Here is a 20,461-nt window from a genome sequence, read left to right on the forward strand (position 1 = left end):
TCTCAATCATCAACCCCGCATTCATTCATCAAGATGGCGGCGTATGATGGACACGCTACAAAACGACAGAGAACTGATTCGGACGGCAGGGGAGTGCAATCTGGAACAAGGGTGAGTTACATTCTATATGTTAGGACTCTCTTTTATTTTCTCACAAATTCTGTGCTAAAATGGAACTCCGTAAAGCAAAAAATATTGGACATTTTGGCGTTTTAATTTCTGCACTCTACGACATGCTTGTTGAACCACCCAGCGTGTGTGCGTCACTTTTTACACTCAGTTGTTCGCCACACGGTGTTCAAAGGTTCATGAATAATTGGGCGAGTCGCATATGGCAGCCTATGATTGAAATTTAAGCCTTTTAGGAAATACGTATTTCAATTCTATTTCTGGTTGAAGGAATAAATGTTCGCGTTTTAAGTATTGACATTAAAAAAATGCGTGTCCGCCGTTCGTCGCTCCTCACGATCAACGCAAACAGTAGCTAGCTAGGCTACGGTGTGTTATAATATAGCGTTTTCTTACATTTAATTTTAAGGAAATTTTTTTGTGTGTGTTTTTTGAAGACTCATGACTATCTTGTATTGTTCAACACCGTGCTACACATTCGCCCTGCTTTCAATTTTCATAGCATGCTTGTTTGCGCATCAACCATGTGTTCACTTTCTTTGTTTGACCTGTTTTTAATACACGCAAGCTGGCAAATAAGCAGTTTTCAATTGAAAACAATAGAAACTGCGCATCTTTGTTTATTTGATGTTTCCCATAATTCCCACCAATCGATTTTAACCTAATCTCGCCACATATTTCGAACCCCAATCATGTTGAATATTGTTTATTTTTATTTGTTTGTAACTACCCGTCTTATTGAATACACTATTTCGGATTTACAGGACAAGTTTGATTTAGATGCACAGGACAAGTATGATGATCCACATAAGCCACCTCCTTCCCCTGTGGTACATGTGCGAGGATTGTCAGACACTGTGATCGAGGCCGATTTAGTGGAAGCTGTTCAGCACTTTGGACCCATCAGGTAAGTTTGCAGTTAACTTGTCCAGTTGCTCACAACTCTTTGAATGGGGGAGGTTCATATTGTATTGGGACTATGCCAAACCTTTTAATGCATTCATGTTGCTACGTGTATCTGTAATCCAGCCTTTTGGTTACAAAGAAAAATGCATTGAATAGGCTACCTGCAACTATTGTAGGGTGGGATATTGTTCAGCTGACCTGTAGGATGATTTTATGCAAATCTCTCGCTTGGGAGAAATCCTAGACATAATACAATCACACACATAGCTGCTTAACAACAATAATATGGTTATTTGCGGTATCGTATGACCAGTACTTTAAAGGGCATATGTTTATTTTTTTTTTCTGCTACTGCTTTATTTTTGTTTTATTTCATGACATTTATTAGTGTGATATGTTAGCTTGTAGATAGCTTTGTCTTAAGACTTTTAATCTATTGAACAATGTGTCTTGTCTCTGACAACCTGCCAGAATTAAAAATAGTTTCTCAGTGATTCAGACATTTAGAAGCAATAAGATTACTTTAGAACTAAGTTTCTGTGAATTCTGAAAACAAAAAAATACACCAGCCTTTTCTTTTATTTTCTTATGATATCGTAATTTTTTTTCTTCCCTTTTTTGTGTATTGCTAAATTCATTCATTTTTATCTGATAATTTGTAAATTGTCAATCGCTGCTTCAATTTTAATAATTAGCGTTATTTTTAATTTTAGTTATGTTATCATGATGCCAAGGAAACGGCAAGCTCTAATAGAGTTTGAAGATATTGAAGGAGCTAAAGCATGTGTGAATTATGCACAGGTACAGTCAAATCTTTTTAAGTGTAATTTGAATTTCTCCAAGGTTGCAAAAATGACTGCATGATATAATTAGGTTTTCACAGCATGTAATTGAATGGATCTGTTCTTGACTATGACTCCAATACATATTGATGTATGAACATCAAATCTCTGGCTATTTTGTTGTAACTCGTACATAAATTCTCTTTTTTGGGCCAGTTCAAATATTGAAGGATTTGAATGAAAAGTGTAACAGCTGTTAGTTGCAGGTTTGTTATAATGGGGGTTGTCTTACAAAAACATAAATTTGACACCCATATCTAGCTATTTACTTGACCCATCATCCGCATTGTTGTACATGTAGATGACACATGTCTGAAAATATTTAACATTCTTTGCTGAATTGTAATGTAATGGCCATGAGTAGTCTTATACTGATGTATAAAGAAGCTGATGTTCCAAATTAAATATGTATGGCAAAGGAATGGCATTTGTCCTGGGATGAACCTTTTTTTTTATTTACATGTGGTAATTAAACTTTTATTTTCCTTTCAAGCTAAATAATATGATTCATGTAGGAAATTCAGCTGCCTATTTTAATTTCTCAACGAGTCAAAGAATTTCACGACCAGGGTAAATACTTGTACTTTCTTTATTTCCTGTTCTTTTTTATTATCCTCAAAATAATAGATCTCTAAGGAAATTAGTTTGGTGTTGTGAGCATATAAAGTTAATGAGATAACTAACGTGTAACATGATGGACTAGTGATTATTTTACTCTTGTGGATATTCTCAGTAATAAATACATAAAAGCATTTTTTGTAATTAAAAAAAATTGACAGGTCAGGTTTCTACAATAAAATACTATGCAGAAATTGAAATAATTGTCATTCTATCTGTAGTGTTTTTTTAATATTGGCATAAATTAAAGATAGTATTCACAGATTTGTTAAAAAATAATTTAACTATGTATATATCTAACAGGGGATCTGAAGACAACCGTAACACCAATCATATCCTGTTGATAACTGTTCTCAATCCACGTTATCCGATTACAACAGTGAGTAATACATCAAATCATTCAGTGTAGTTTTGTATTTGCTTTCATGTCTGGTGGTATGTGTTTTATTTAGTCTGTTTTTTTTTCAACAACGTGCAGTTTTTTTTTGTGTGTGTGTATATATATATATAAATCTTTGTTTATGATTGATTGGAAAAAATTTGCAATTTTCTTGTTCGCTGTGAATGCAAAATTGTAATTTTCTCAGTATCTTTGAATTATCCCTTGGGGGGGGGGGGGTTCTCTTTGATTTGCTTTCAACTTAGTTATGTGTATGTGCTGTTTGATATAAATTAGTAGTCCGGTCGCTGTATTTATGCTCCCGTGTATGTAGCATGTCAGATCTGAAGATCGTTTTCCTGATTTCTATCAGTTTCATGATAAATTGGAAACCTGATATGTAGATGCCAGCAAAGATAAATTTTATTGCAATTTTCTGGGTTTCAAGTAATACTCTAAAAATTTAATTTTGTTTGTTTGCAGGATGTGATGCATACCATCTGTAATCCATTTGGCCCTGTACAGCGAATCGTAATTTTTAAAAAGAATGGCGTTCAGACTATGATTGAATATCCTTTAATTTGTTTGTGTTGACAAAAAAAAATGTTTTTGTTTTAGCCATAATTTTATAAAATGTGCTGCACTGTTGAATGTTCATAATTGTATAATCCTCTACAGCTGTGACTTGGCAATTATATGATAAAACCATTGCAATATTATGTGATGTATAAAAATAAAATCTCTATCATGCCAGATAATTCACACGAGTTTAGTGTAGACCATGTAGAATAAAATTGCATGATGGTATCATTACTCAAGTTTCAATGCTTTTCAATATTTTGCCTTAACCCTGTGTTACATTTGATAATGTAGACAGTGCTTCCCGTGCTAAGGCTTCGCTGAATGGAGCTGACATTTACTCAGGTTGTTGTACACTGAAAATAGAATATGCTAGGGTAAGTAACTTGGAGCAGTCTGCTATATAAACATGCATGGTTCATTTGATAGTGTTTTCAATGACTAACGAGTCAGCATTTCCATAAATAAACAGGCATTCTTATTGATCTATTTTGAACTAGATAAACCTCTCCAGGCTATATGAAACCAATTTAAAATATGTTGATTTGGGTATACGCTTTAGATGCCGACTGATCCTATTGAACTTCAGTATATTAAAGTCTGTTTCATTCTAACTTGCCCCTTTTTCTCTCCACCTTATCTATTTTCAATTACAGCCAACTCGATTAAATGTTTATAAGAATGATAATGAAACCTATGATTATACCAATCCCACTCTTGGAACTGGAGGTTAGTAAACTTCTTTTTCCCACAGCTTTCCGTTGAAAAAACATTTGCTTTGGATGTTTTGGAGTCATGAATTTGTTGAATAGTACTCTACATTCTTTGCATGAAGTAGTAACAAAAAACAAGTTTTTTTTTTTCTGATCACACGTTTTTTTTTGTTTTTTTTTAATATGCATGAACACTTATTTTGCTGAATGTTAGTAGCTTGGTAATTAGTGATAGATACTGTTTTGCTAGTATTAGTTACTCAATGATTTGTAGTTGTTAAATTTTGTAATCAATCTGTTCAAAGTTGTTTGTTGTGCAAATGTCTGGTTTCTCACCCACAACCATTGAAGCCCACCAGTGGAAGACTATATATATATATATTGAGAGCTGGGCATACAACAAACATACACAAATACCCAGCATTCAGGATAACTATACTGTACTGCTCCAAGCACTGTTGGAAACTTTACTCCCCTATACCTGCTTTCATTGGAATGTTACAACATACAGTTATACTATGCCAGAAGGAAACATCACCCACACTCCTGAGAGAACTCACAGAACATTGGATTTTTATAACCTAACTCGATACAAATAAACCTCAGCTACAAGACAGCAGGGTCAGATGAAAGCGACAAAGAAGGAAAGGACACCAACCATCATAACTTCTGCTGACATGCATACAGACATGAACACTATATATTTCAACACGTACCCTGCAGAAGGATCTCACGAGGAAACAAGAATACAAGAGTGTACCAGTCTGTTAAAGTGTGAACAGTAAAACACTGAGGAAACCAACAAAAACACACACTTTTAGCATACAAGATCTCTCAGTATTGCAAGACAACAAGTGAACATTTTATTGTTATTCATAACATGCCGATTTCTACGGATATCTCCGGAATTATGCAGTATTCAGGGAATTTCCTTGTGAAACTTCCTAAATGTGGATTATGCAACAGACCTCCTTCGGGAGAGGAATGCAATTTGCTTTTCCAACATGGATGTATAATATGGGAGTCCCTCTCATGCTGCATAATTCATGGATTTATTATAAGTCGAGAAAGATTTTGTGAGCATTTTTCTCAAATGGAACACTCAAATGGAAAACCTACATCATTGCCACTTCAAGGCATCATCAACACACACAAGACTGTACCAAACAGACTATTAATATCTTTGCTATTTTGCCAGAACCCATCCTAATAGACTCTAATGAATGTATTGACAGGATGAGAAGTGATACTCGCGTCATCGGTTGATTCCTTTGAGTTTGATTTGAGGAGGATGTTCCTGTTGCATGTGTATCTATGAAGATGTTCTCAAGAAAGAAAAAAGACTTGGATAGATTCCAGCTAATGAAAGTACAGGAACTTCCTGTTATCTCTATTTTATCCAATTCCTTCATTAATTGATACATGGGAGAAAATTAATATTTGCTGACTTTAAATCAGTTTTTACTGTATGCTGCAGAGAAGTTTCACCAAATAAAGTCATACCCAGCTTATACTGCTTAGAATCTGACCCCTCTTCTGAGAGTCTTTATTATTTAAGTCTAATAGTGTAAAAGTATTTTATCAATGTACCCTAACTAGTATACTCCAGAATTGTATGGTGTTTAATGAATTTACATCTTTTGTACTGATGAGAAAAATTGTTTTGTTTTTTTGTGTCTGCAAAAAATGTTATTTCAGTAAAATCCTGTTTTTATCTATGCACCTACTTTGATTTGATTTTAACTTATCAGCTTTAGGGCAGTTTGGTTTGTATTCTTTCATGTTTATTAGCTGTTCTTACCTGTTGTCATCTATTACAGCCAAAGAAAAGGGCAATGCTTTGTTGGAAGAGCCTAGAGGATATAACATGGGGGTGCAAGTGAATCACAACCAAGGCATGGGTGGTACGTTAAATGATACTTTAAATTACTTTCAGTATTTCTGTACATGTCAGTCATCCCCGTTTTCATGATATAGTGTAAACAGTTTTAAATTTATAAAAGTAATTGAGGCAGGAAAATCAATGCTGCAATGGTGAAAGTTCATTGGTTCTTAGTCACAGACGTTCATAAATTTCAATCTTTCCAAACCCCTTTCACATAGTAAATATTTTTGGTGTGTTTTTTTGATTTACCAACTAGTTTCTTTTTTGTTAAATATAATAAAAAATATATTTCTTTTTCCTCAGGAGGGAATCAAGGTGGTGGATACAACAATTATCAGCATCCTAATCAAATGCAGAACATGCAAGGGCAGTATGGTAATAACATGGGAGGTGGAAATAACATGGGAGGTGGTGGTGGGCCTCACATGGGTGGCGGCAACATGGGCAACCAAATGGGAGGCGGCAACATGGGCAACCACATGGGTGGTGGAAATATGGGCAACCAAATGGGTGGTCAGATGGGCAACCAAATGGGTAACCACCAACCAAAAGGTAGTCCGGTTGTAATGGTGTATGGAATGGAACCTGAAAAACTGAATTGTGACAAGTTGTTCAACGTATTGTGCTTGTATGGCAGTGTTCTGAAGGTATGTATTGTGATTGTTTACGCTTGATTGCTCTACATTTTATCCCAAGAGTGCACATATGTTATTGACAGTAAAAGAACTGTAATGCTATGAGGAAATGTAATCCTGTAAGATGTCATCAAACTAGCTATTTTTACGGTCTGTTTATGGCAGATGCTTGTTTTACTTAAATATTATAATAATAAATCTTTAAAGCATAGAGTAAGATAGATAATCCACGAGAAATGACTGGAAGGGGAAAACCCAAGTTTTAAAATACCTGAATTTACTTAGTGCTTGCAATTGGTTCTTTTCTATTTTTTATTAAGCGTAGTGTAGATCATGATCAAGCTTAAAATGTCATGCGTGTCCTATGCTTTCAGTGCTGCAACACTTGTCAAGTGTTATATATTACTGTCTTGTTGCAGATAAAATTCATGAAGAGTAAACCTGGCTGTGCTATGGTACAAATGGGAGATGCCTTGGCTGTGGAACGAGCCATTACTAATCTGAATAACGTGGTGGTCTTTGAAAAAAAAATGCAGCTCGGGTAAATAACAAATCTGTCATTTTCCTTATTTATTCAGCTATGATTAATTCAATATTGTAGGCTTCTTTATTGGCTCTGTCGGATACATAACAAAGCCATGTGGCCTTTTGACCTGAACCTTATTTTGACTCTACTTATCATTTTCATGTGGTGTTATCTTTTCTCTCGTTGGATTTCAACATAAATTAAGTTACTTTTGTAGTGCAGTTTATTTAAGGGGTGTGGTTACACTAGTGTATTGTGTCTTTTGTCAGGTTTTCAAAGCAAATGTACATTGCTGATCAAATGCAGCCGAGCGATCTCCCAGATGGAACGACATGCTTTAAGGATTTCTCACAGTCGCGGAATAACAGGTTTTCTTCTCCAGAAGCAGCTTCAAAGAATCATATCCTTTTTATCACCATGTCGTAAAGAAACATTTCTTTAATCTCCTCCGATAGATGCAATAAAGTTTGTCCACTTTTAATATTTGTAAGAGTAGCATTTATTATTGATTGGATTGGCCAGGAATTACTGTCCATCTCGTGATTACAATTATTGCTGTCTCCTGGGAGGAAATGAAATGTAAATGATCAGTCATGGAGTTTTATGGTGGAGACCTGCTAAAATGTAAATTAACTCGTTGACAGCCTTGCTAATAAGATTGACTCGATGTGTTATTCACAGCATACAGCTCCATGGTTGCAAATTATTGCAAGATCAGTGGTGATAGCCTTCATTGTTTTAACCCTCCCTCCCTCCCTCCCTCCTAAATCCATATCAATGTCTTACTTATCGGAAATTTAAAATCATTTCACACAGTCACATTAATAGCTGTGCATTCAGTTTCATAATTATTTTGCCTATTCATAAACTAATTTAAATATTCAGACTAAACTTATTACCCATCTCAATTTCACAACCAATGTTCAGGCTCATTATAAATTCTGGCGATATAAATTGATCTTGATTTAATAATTACCTCACTAAATAAATTTATGAATTAGTCTTATTTGCATATTGTGTTCAGAGGTAATTGCTGCAAACATTCAAATGTGAAGGAATGCAACTGGTAATTCTGATCATAGTATTGACTTTCTCTAAAAAAAATAATCAAATATATTGTAATGTTCTTGCTCTACTTTTGCAGCATGTTTTAGCAGAATAGTGTTTTCATGAATTATATATTGATCCATATAAATTGCAATATTGTTTGATATTATCCAGTCACTATTTTAGTTCTACCTTCATTCACCTTTCTAATTGGAAATAGCCTTTTTATTTTAGTTTGCAGCATTTTGACATTGGAGTATCCTCACTACTAGGGTCATTGATATTGCTATTAAATTTCAATGTAGGTCAATTGCATTACTACAAATGGTATTTTTTGTATTTGGTCAGGTGCAATTTTAGAGTGGTTACTCTGAACTGAAATCCCCTAGATACATATAGAGAACGTATTTGTTTGCACCCTTTCAGTCTTTTTTCCAGTCTTTGTATTTTTGACTCCCATGTGCGAAGCACAAAATGGGAGTCTTTGCAGTTAGTGTGTCTGTATGTGTGTATGTGTGTATGTGTCCGACTGTTCCACTGCTATCTCAAGAACCATACATCGGTTTTTGATGAAACTTGGTGCATAGATGCTCTGGGCCAATGCGCAGATTTGATTAGGTTTTGGTAAAAATCCATGCTCATTAATTACCTAATTTGCATGATAATTAGCTAATTTTTAGCTGTTCTATGACTGTTCCACTGATATCTAAAGAACCACTCATTGGATTTTGATGAAACTTGGTACATAGATGCTCTGAACATATGCGCAGATTTGATTAATTTTTGGTAAAAATCCGTGCATATTAATTACCTAATTTGCATGATAATTAGCTATTTTTTAGTGGTTCCATGACTGTTCCACTGATATCTAAACAACCACTCATTGGATTTTGATGAAACTTGGTACATAGATGCTCTGAACTAATGCTAGGTTTTGATTAGTTTTTGGTAATAATCCGTGGATACTAATTACCTAATTTGCATAATGATTAGTCAATTTTCGGTTTTTCCACTGATATCTCAAGTACTAATCATCACATTTCAATGAAACTTGGTACATAGATGTCATACGACACTGCACAGACCTGATAGTTTTTATGGTAATATCAGTACATATTAATTACCTAATTTGCATAATTAATTAATTTTCAGCATTTGATATAAGTAGTTAGCATTACATTTCAATGAAACTTGGTACTTACATACTCAAGGACTATGCAGAGATTGATTGTTTTCGATAAATATTTGTGCATATTAATCACCTAATTTGCATAATTAGTTAATTTTCAGCTTTTCCACGGGTATCTCAAGTACTAATCATCGCATTTCAATGAAACTTGGTACATAGATCCTTTAGGACTATGTAGAGACCTGATTAGTTTTAGGGTAAATAATTGTGCATATTAATTACCTAATTTGCATAATTAATTTTCAGCTTTTCTACTGATATCTAAAGTACTAATCATCATATTTCAATGAATCTAGAATTATGCAGACCCAATTAGTTTCCGGTAAATATTTGTGCATATTAATCACCTAATTTGCATAATTAACCAACTTTCACACTGATATCTCAGGTACTATACATCACATATCAATGAATGTACATGGATGCTGTAGGACAATAGACAGACCTGAATAATTGTGGGTTAAAATCTGTACATATTAATTACCTAATTTGCATAATTAACCAATTTTAATCTTTCACACTGATATCTAAAAGTACCGTAAAAACTCCAAAATTTCGACTGGTTTTAAATAATTTGTGTTAGAAATGTGACGTGTTTTTAGAGTCAAAATTAAGGTGCATTTTCGAACGGTCGAATTTTTCAGAATAGAAATCAGCAAAAAAAAATGGGGATGATAGACAGTGTGCTTCATTAGTTTTTAAAAAATGCAATGTCCGTCAATTGACGTAAACTTCCTCATGTTTCACGGTAAAAGCAAAGGTCGTGGCCGAGTTGTAACTCAAAATCTAAACAAAGTCATCAATCAGTGAGTATTATGACAAGCAAAACAAAACATCAAGACGCGGAGAAGAGGTCAGCACAAAACTAATAGGTCAAAAGACAAAGCTGTCTCGCACTACCTAGGAAAACTTGCGAATGTTCGAAGTACAGGTACCCATTGGACAAAAGATACATGGAAGTTTAGCAAACGATCTCCCCGACCCAGTGCAATGTATCCGGTTAGAATCAAAGCTCACGTGTCCCTTATTTGAGCACCGTACCGGTGATTTGAGGGACCAAATTCTGCCGTAAATTAGCCCTTGGATTAAAAAATATAATGGGATTTAAGAAAATAAAATGGGACTTTTAAGGTGTATTTTGGCGTCATTTTTCGGACATTTCAATCAATCCTGCCGGCTAAAATAGAGTCTAAGTTTTACCGTAGTCATTGACGTCTGTCTATTCAAGAGTACACGTGTATGATTTTTATCGTGACTAGCGTGAGCGGGTAAGCTTCCTTTCGAGAATGAGCTGTTATCACTGTGAACAATGTTAAATTATTCTTCAGATGACCAGTTTATTTTTTAAAAACAACTAATTTTTTTATTTAAAAAAAATCATGCCGTTTTCGCATCATCCAGCTTTTTGATTGGTTAATTAGCGATTTGACCTATTTGACCTAAGAGAACATGGCGGATATCCTACAGCATCAAACGTTTATACGAGACCGGAATCATTCGCTTACGATGAAACTAAGTTGACTTTTATTTGTATTTCATAACCATTCAACAAATTTATTTTGTGTACATTATTATAATCACTACTGAGTACAGTAATAATCAACAATTCAGAAACGCAGCATGCCGAGATTTTTGTGTTCGTTTTTATTTGAAACTTCGTTTATTTAGAATATATTTTCGTTACCAATAAAATAAAAATCTCTCAGTCAATCAGAAACCCGGATTCATGCCTTTGAGGAAGGTCCCGTTTGAACGCTCACATCGGTTTTTTTTTCGTTTGGGGGAAAACTAAAACTGGTCGCAATTTTCGAATAAGAATGAGTCGGCAATTTTTAGTGGAGTCGAAAATTTGGAGGTAAATAAAACACCGAAACCCGCCAAATAAATAGGCGGCCAAATTTTTAGAGGGGTCGAAATTTTGGAGTTTTCACGGTGCTAATTATTCCATTTCAATGAAACTTAGTACAAAGATGCTCTAGGACAATGTACAAACCTAATTAGTTTGGGGTAAAAATCTGTTCATATTAATTCCCTAATAAGCATAATAATTCATAATTTTTTGGTTCTAATCACATTTCAATTAAACTTGGAGACATAGATTTTCTGTTACATTGCGCAGACCTCATTAGTTTTACACTCAAATCTGGTCATATTAATTTTCTGATTTGCATAATTAGTTTTCAGCTAAGTAATTTCGAATTATATTTAATGTGTCTCCAATACTCTCAGCACATGGGAGTTCTTTCTAAGCTTTCTTTGATTTTCTGATTGTTCTATTGTATTGATTGTTTTTGTCATTGACCTGTGTTGAATTCTTTAACATCTGCTCCACGTATCCAGCAACCGGCTAAAGTACTGCATTTCTTCAATGCCCATCCAGACAGCACAGAAAGTACAATTAGACAGGTAAAGTGCAATACTTATTCATTTACCGGTATACAAATGTACTTTATGGGCTGACAGTGTTTACTCTATATATGAGCCAGCCTTTCACAAGTCAAGGGACATGATGGATTGGGAGTCAGGAGGTCATATCGCAAAATGTGCATTCCTGGGTGATCATGGGTTGAAGCAATACAGTGTGAATCATTTCACCAGATATCAGTTATTCCAAAAAAAAACATTCTTGCTTGTTCACAAGGCTGCATTTGTCTCAATTAGTATGTAGTATATTGTTTACAATTAAAGTCTTGAAAATGCATTTTATCCAAATAATTAGACTTACTATATTTTCACCTTTGCCTTGCAGATTTTCATTGAAAATGGAGTTCAGGATCCAAGCTGTGTGAAGATGTTCAAGGCAAAAAGTAAGGCTCATCAGTATGATTTTGAAACTGGTAATGTAAATGTACCAATCTAGTAGAGCATAATTGGTTTAATGAATTGAATTGATTGCACGAGTGAGTGGGATACTAGGAATGAGAAACAATAGACAACTATGTTGACACAAGTGAAATACAATTCTTGCAGACCTCAATCATCTCAACGTATTGAAATTAATTTTTGCTAAACGAAGCATGACTTTGCAGTGAACCAAATTTCATTTCATCAATTGTACTAAGCAATTCTGTGGAGTCAGTACAGCACACGTTAGTGCATGATTCAGTTTGATAAATAGTTTGCCTGCCTGTTGTGCCGTTTGATTATGGATTCATAACCAGTTGACAATGTGCAAATAAAACTAGTTCGTATAAACTAACTTTACCCAAATCTAATTTTATTTGGTGCTTTGAATGTTATGTAACATTAATTTTCTAATATAAATGTTTTAATTTTTTTTAAATGTTGATTAAATTTTCAGGTGAACGTAGTTCTTCAGGCTTAGTGGAATGGGACAACGTATCAGATGCTATAGAGGCTGTTATATCATGCAATCATGTGGAGATGCCGAATCCAAGTGAGTCTTGAATTTGTAATGTTTCTTGAATACTAAACAGTTACATAAAACAACTCGTGTAATTGCCTTTTAATTCCCATGATGACATATCCTAAAAAAACTAACCTCATTTCACATTATTCACTTGAATCCATGTGCTTTATCAGTCAAGATGCAAAGTTATTTTTTTTGAATACTGGAATGAATGTTGAACCTCCTGGGATGTCATCGTTTGTACACACAATTGTTTCCTCTATCCCAGTGCCTTGCAAGTAATCAAGTTTCATTTGAATAGCTTCTATAAAACATTGGTGATATGAAAGATGGACTTTAATAGATGAATACTGTGCTGTAGTAATGCAATTTACTTTCCAATAATAGATCATCAGTGAAAATGAATCAGTGTCCAATCTCACTAGATCGAAATGTCCCCTTGATACAGAGACAAGTTTCTATTTTTGTTGTAGTGCAAAGTCTCCATTCTTGAGATAGGCTTAGTCTGTTTCATGTCTAGAGCTGCTGGCCTTTTCCTTAGCTACAGTAGTTGTCATAGCAGTGTTGTATGTTATCTCTATAATTGTTTTAATGCTGTGATGTATTAATCAGCATTCAAATTCTTATGCCCTTTACAAAATGAAGACTGCATATTCCATATATAATATTACAAATGAAAAGGAATGCCATTACCTCCTTGTGATGTACGTTTTGTCGCTGACCTAATTCAAAAGTGTCTCCATAAGTTTATTAAATAGTGTGAATTTGCATGAACATATTGCTACTTCATGTAGTTATGTTCCAGGTCAATCATATAACCCACTTTATATGTAGGATAATTGAAGTGTATTTGATTTATTCCTGGGGTCATTCTGGACTTCTTATAATTATCATATGTCATGGCTATTGTAAATACATTATTTGCTGGTTTTAATTTTGCTATTTTCCTTAAAATCATGATCTACTAAATTGAATCTATGTGAACATATAAAATAACAATAGAAGTCATTGTTTCTCTATGTCCGTAAATTAAAACCCAGTGAAATTGCTCAAAGCAAATGAAATGGTGAAATTAAACTATTCATAAATCTATTCATAATTGATAAATAATAAGCCACTCTTTGAGCGACGGCAATGTAATGTAATCAACTGTTTTTATCTATTTTAATATGCCTTGTACTTGTTACATAGATAGAAATCTAAGCACGCATCACTCATTACAAAACGAGTGATGTCTTAATCCTTGGTTGTCGTGATAGCTTTTTTATTCTATGCAACTTGCTGCATGCTGTACATCTTAGTATATTGTGCATTTGTACATCAGTTAAGGACACAGGTTTGAATGTCTAAAGTGTAAACTAAGATGTAGTTATTTCCAGATTTTGTTTTAGTGAGCAGGCATTTTTGATTTGATCATAAAATAGGCATATTTTGTTGAGAGGGCAATTGTGAATTCAGGGGCCCCAAAAAGGTGATGTCCTTGTATGCTGTCCAAATCTTGGGCTATAATTTATAGTTTTTTTCTAGAGTTCCCTTAAAATTTTTTGAAGAACCATAGAATAAATTAATCCCTTGTATCGTGTGCTTTCTTGAAATAAATCTGCTTGATTTAGTCATTTACACAGCTTTTTCAAGAGTGCAACTATTCGTATTACTGATTGTTTGTCGGCATCATCTTCACATCTTTGGCTTGCTTTTTATTGAGTGAACCTCTCAGATTTGTTAGTTTCATGATATTTCCAAATGTCTAATTTTGATGAATATATTTGGTAAAAAGTGCTGTTTTTGACTTGTTCTAAAAACGATTGCTTTGATATTTTATATGTAGACACCTAGGATACACCTTAAATTTGTTCCTTTTGTGGCAATACCTTAAATACTCTAATTTTAGTGCGTATTTGGTCATTTTTGGTTTTTAAAAAAAAGGGGCAAAACAGGGCAGGGATCTCGCCACGCTGGTCGCCGGTGGTCGGCCCCGACCGGCACTCAAAATTAGCGACCACCACGGAAATGCTTCCAACCAGGACTATTGTCTAATTGTTATTATAATTATGTACCGACCGACACGCAACCTGCCAGTCGTGGATTATAATTTGTAAACATTAGACCTAGTCTCACGATACGTAGCGGCTAGTCAATTTTGTGAAATTAGCACCTCTTTGTTTGTAAGTAAATACTTTCTGTGATAGACAGTCGTTAGATTGAAAGCTAAAATTCTTTCAAAATCGATTCTACCTCGATATAACATGGTCAAAGTGGAGTTCACGATCAGTTTACGCTACTCAAGAAAAAAATCAACGTGTTTATTGCGTGATTTGGTAAAGTGCATTTGAACTGTCATCATCGCGAATCATGTAAAAACTCTTCTTTCAAGACCTATTTTACCTTTTAAAAATTGCCAATCTCCTCTTTTGAAAACCATCCTGCAGTTTTCAACTGAAATCGATGTCAACACATTGTGCTACAACATCGCTTTACTTCCGCAATGTAATCACAACCATTCGGGAAAACTTCGGTTTCTACCGGCATTACCATGCGGCATTCTGATTGGTTAATGGAATTATTGACCCGTCAGGTCAAAGAACATGTGCCGGTCAACTAATACGTCACAAACATCATGGCGTGCTGTGTTTTTTATCGAAGTGATCGAGTGATCAAAAATATTCACTCCCGATAAAACTAAGTCAAATTTTACTTTTATTTCAAATAAAAAAAGAAGTAAATTTTTTTTGCTTGGCATCATGACTAAGAAGAATTATTGGTATAATCGGTGTATAACATCGTGAAGTAAGTTATGTCACGTTGTAACTTTGAAAGCTCGGAAGTTTTATTTGTTCGTTCATTACTATGAATATATACGTTTTAGAAGTTGATGGTACGAATAATAAATTACAACAATACTTTTTTTGAAGGAGAATGTATTTAGAGTAAATAAGACCGTGAACATATTCCTGGCTGAAATGTTTCAAATGCGTTTTATTTAACTTTTTACAATAGACATTAATATTGCAACAATAATTTGTTTCTGTTTTTTAGTCTGCACCATTCGCATTTCGAATATATTCAATTTTTAAATTAAAACTCTTCTAAATTGTGAAACATAATGTCTTAATTTCAAAAATATTTTGCACTGTGCCCGAAGTGAACTAATTAATATTCATTGCTAATTAATATTCATATAGCTCATTAATATTCATGACTGACCGGCGCTCACGTTGGGCTGGCGAGATCCCTGACAGGGCTATATCAGTCTTACCAGTAGTTTAACATGCATAGCAGAAATACTTTTAATGTATCATATTTTGTAATTGTACATCTGTAAAGCATTATACTTATATTTGAGTTTGTTTTAACACTTCTCCACATGGTATCACTTTGTGTTTTGCACATGTCAAATATTTTATTTTATTCAGCTATCCACATGTGATTTTTGTTTATGTGCATTCCCTAGTCAGTAATTAGTGTAGTACTTCAGTCATACAGAATAATAACTTATTTTGATCATGTATGTGAATCTATCTCTCGCACTGTTTATGAATCTAACAAGTTAAATTTTTAGAATAACCCCCAAAAATGTTCTAGTGTAAAATACTTTATTTTAGCTGGAATTAATTTACACTGAAAAGACTTTTTGGATATTTTGTATGGAATTCATTTTCACTGTATCAGTGAATCAGAAAATGTATTTCAAGGGAAAATAAAGTATTCTACAGTATAATGCTCTGATATTGTGTAACTATTATTTTCTAGACATGTTTGAAACGATTAGATATATTATTGGATTCTCTTCATTGAATCATTGAAATGTCAACCAAATAAACAAGATATCTTAATTGTGCTAAGGACAGCAGAAAATAATTCCCTGCATTGTTATATGCTGGTTATTTTCTATGTGTAAAGGGATACCTTGCTTTTCTCAGCAATCACAATAATTGACGTGATTGGCTCACTTTATATTCTACCCAAGGTTAGACACTGTCAAATTTGTTTGTGGAATTTCAGATTTACCTTGTGGCTTTAAAACAGTTGAGCGATTTTACTTGATCTCTACTTGTAACTTGCAATATAAAGCTTTCAGTTTAGGGTAGTGTTATTCAGCTGAGCCTGAAATTTGAGATTATTGATTGGCAGGTGTGTGTGACATGTACGTGCAATATGTCATGTGATCTGACCAGAGAATGTAATTGGCTGACAATTTGAATTGCCAGCCAAGTATGGATGCCAGTCCTAGTAGTGTCTGATTTGTTGTGGAGTTTGAATATGTGGAGTTTTCAAGTAACCAAATGTATTGTTTGTAACTCTGCCAGTCGTACCATGTCATGGTTATGTATGGACGAGCACATCAGTTGCCTAACAACACTTTGTTTGCAGTGTCAGTTTTGTTTCTTTTGTTCTTGGTACAAAAGAACCATCAATGGGTTTTCTAAAGTAAGCTGTAGAAATCAATCGCCATGCGCAGGGTATTCATTTTTTGCATTGGTTTGAAAGTTCAAAATGTTAGGATAACCTTGCTTTCTCATCACTTGACTGGGCAAAAACAATTGACCTTGTGTTTTTACTTTGTTGAATTTATAATGCCTGCTGGGAAATTGGAAAAAACGTTCTTCTATGAAATCCACAAGGGAAAAGTTCAAAATTAAAATGTGGTTTTGTCCCGAGTACACTGCTGCTAAACGGGTTCGGCATGGCCGATGGGGGCAAGGTGAGCGTGTTACGCCAAGAATCTATTGTCCAGACACGCATGTGGACAGGGGGAGCTGTGCATGCTGTGCCTATTTTAATTCTAAAGTCAACTGCATATTTAGATCATTGGCCACACTTGAAGCGCAAGCTGTCATTCTCTAATTTTGCATCATACAAATTCGTTTTAAATGTATACTTTCTATTTCCCTATAAATCATGCTTGTACTGAGTTGCCATCTTAACGTTTTTTTTTTTTCTTTCTACAGGTGGACGCTACCCATACACTTTTAAGCTGTGCTTCTCTTCTGCCCTGCATGCTGTATAGATGTATCTGATAAAACCTCTACAGAAAATACTGCAACCTACCTCTACTAAGTCCCACTAGTTTGTACTATAACTGTCATTTAGATTTAGAATGTTGGCTTGTACATAAAGTGCTAGAGTCCCAGCCTGAGTTCATGCAGATATAACAGCCTAGTTACACATGCATATATCTGATGAGGCCCTATGCCATTGTATTGTTGTCTTGCAAAATAAGATTTGTCACTTTTGAAATTTGTTTTTAAAATAGAAACTAGATATCTGAACTTGTTACTGTTTATCAGTTATTCCTTGAATATCTTAAATGTTGAAATGTAACATTTTAAAAAAAAAATTGTTTTCCCATTCACCAATTCGTAAGAGGAATATTAATTGCAACTAATGAGACAAATGTTTAAAGTTTAGATAACATGCTCTCGCATCACTGCAACTAGAGATGCACATATCACCACAAGTCCAAAGTGCTCTTGGTTAGGCTTTTCACAATTTGTTTATTTTAATTTCTCATCTCTTGATATATTTTTTAATCATGGACTTGCTACTACAGTAGTGATAGCAGGCTTGAGAATCTAATGGATAGGCCTTGTAAGGTTAATTTAGTAACTTTATTATCACCAACTAGTTGCTTGCGTTTATTTTTATCAGAAAAAAAAAAATAAGGCTGTCTGAAAAATCTGAATCTTTTGGTATAAAACATCTGATATGTTGACATTTAAAACATGTGGGAAAAGATAGCAAAGGAAATAAACTTGCCATAACCATCAAAACCTTTTCATAGATTTTTTTTTCTAAAGGCATTTGGTGGCAGTTTATATAAATGTTAGCCAACCATAGTGTCAGTGATTTATGGAAAAACATTGTTTATTTGTCTTTAAATGAGTTGCAAAGCTGTTGAATCGTAGCCTTATTTGCTCAAATACCCAAAACTACTGGACTATACTAGTTGTTTTTTTTAAATGTCCTTTACATGTTATAAGGTGAAAGTAAGTTGTACTTCTCTGTATTATGGCATGTATGTTGATAAATAAACGTGATAAAGGGTTCAAAATCATTCTGGTAATGTATTCAGTAGTAAAAGTGTAAATGGGTATATTTCATTTTGCCTTGTGTGTAACATTTGTAAGGTTGAATGTGAATTCCTGGTGGACAGATTCACTCAATTAACATTTATTGATTTTAGAAAAATTTGGCATTCAGGTTCAAAAACGGTGCTTTAACTGAAAAAAATGCTTAGGTGAATTTATCTTTTGGGCTTGTGTATATTCCAAGGCATGTAATCAACCTGTTTGTAATAGTTCCCATTGGTACGCTGGAGCAGCTTGTGTCAAGTGATCCACATTAAATGTAATGCATTTCAGTCTGTGTTTAGAGTACTCTGTCACAGTGGATTTTATAGGAGCCTGGTTGACTTGCATCTTAGAGATGAATGCTTGATTAATCTGGTGGCTAGGGAGTCCAAGTAATGCAGTCACCTGAATGTTGTGCTAACACTAACAAATGTTTTACTCTTTGCTGGACTGCTTTCGCCAAACTTGAATCTATCGAAGATGTATATTTGGAATAGTGCCAAGTGATTACAGCTTTTTGTTAATGGATTTGTATGTTGAATAGCAGGATGTCATCAGTAACTGCTTTTGGTTTCTAATCTTCAGTTTCCCTGTGTGTGCTCTACTGAACCGTTCGGTGGATATCAATTAAATCCAGTACAGAGATGTTCTGAAATAATGTGTGGACTGGATTTGTTGGTGTGAATTTCCTAGTTAGCCAAGATTCAGCTTCAGACCAAATTTGGTATATAGGTGCATGTACATTGAAAAAAACATTACACAGATTTGAAGGTCAATGTACAGTTTATGACCCTAGTAATGGAATTCAAGTCTCATCATTGCAAACAGATGCCATCAAGTTTTGGTAGTTTATTTTCATCAGCTTTTAGTGACTGAATTATACACCAGTGATGTTTATTGCGAATACAATTGTGTGAAGATTATCTACAGAAAGTCGAATTAACTGAAAACACGTGCATACCACCAATAAACTAAAGTCTACCCAGGTGTCTAGTATAAAGTTTAAATGACCCAAGCGCAATTAGTTTTAGTGTTCAAATTTGTGCTTATTCATCATCAAATTTACATAAAGTATTCCAAATTTGTAACTGTTTTACATGTGAGAACCAGTCACATTTCAATTAAACTTTGTCATATAGGCACTGTGGCCATACGTGTATTCCTAATCAGGTCTAAAATATTAAGCAACTTTCTGATATTTAGTAATACATGTATTCTGATTGAAATCCAATTAATCACCTAATTTACAAAAATTAGCCAATTTGTAAGCTCTTCCACTTGTACTGGTATTTCAACAACCACTCATCAAATTTTAATGATACTTCGTACATAGGTGCTCTTGCGTATATACATGTTTCATGTGTAACTTAAAACTCACTTAACAGATTTAACAAAATATAGTACAGGCCACACCTAGGATACTACGTAAACCACAACCCATGTGTACAATTGAATTTATTCCCTTTGTCAGTTACATTGTAGGTATGTTTGCCTAAGAGATAAGAACCCCAAGTACTCTCCAAATGAAATGTGTAGAAAGGGCAGGGCAGGAATTCATATTCTTCTTTAGCA

General features: G+C 34.2%; 1 protein-coding gene across 1 annotated transcript; it reads left to right on the forward strand.

The window, feature by feature from the left end:
• On the forward strand, positions 1-18,481 carry LOC100377962 (heterogeneous nuclear ribonucleoprotein L-like). Its single transcript, XM_085493452.1, has 16 exons — positions 1-111; positions 894-1,036; positions 1,749-1,836; positions 2,371-2,447; positions 2,799-2,874; positions 3,358-3,443; positions 3,734-3,830; positions 4,110-4,182; positions 5,987-6,070; positions 6,355-6,698; positions 7,106-7,227; positions 7,482-7,611; positions 11,780-11,854; positions 12,198-12,255; positions 12,750-12,845; positions 17,768-18,481. The coding sequence occupies exons 1-16, from the start codon at positions 34-36 to the stop codon at positions 17,824-17,826; spliced, it is 1,686 nt and encodes a 561-aa protein (XP_085349578.1). The 5' UTR covers positions 1-33; the 3' UTR covers positions 17,827-18,481.
• The last annotated feature ends 1,980 nt before the right edge of the window (positions 18,482-20,461 follow it).

This window comes from Saccoglossus kowalevskii, chromosome 2 (genome assembly GCF_978046115.1).
Source record: "Saccoglossus kowalevskii chromosome 2, keSacKowa6.1, whole genome shotgun sequence".
Classification (NCBI taxonomy): domain Eukaryota; kingdom Metazoa; phylum Hemichordata; class Enteropneusta; family Harrimaniidae; genus Saccoglossus; species Saccoglossus kowalevskii.

Coding starts and splice junctions, on each gene's coding strand:
- LOC100377962 (XM_085493452.1), top strand. CDS start 34: ATGGCGGCGTATGATGGACACGCTACAAAACGACAGAGAACTGATTCG. Junction 112..893: donor GAGTGCAATCTGGAACAAGG/GTGAGTTACATT, acceptor TCGGATTTACAG/GACAAGTTTGATTTAGATGC. Junction 1,837..2,370: donor CATGTGTGAATTATGCACAG/GTACAGTCAAAT, acceptor TTTCCTTTCAAG/CTAAATAATATGATTCATGT.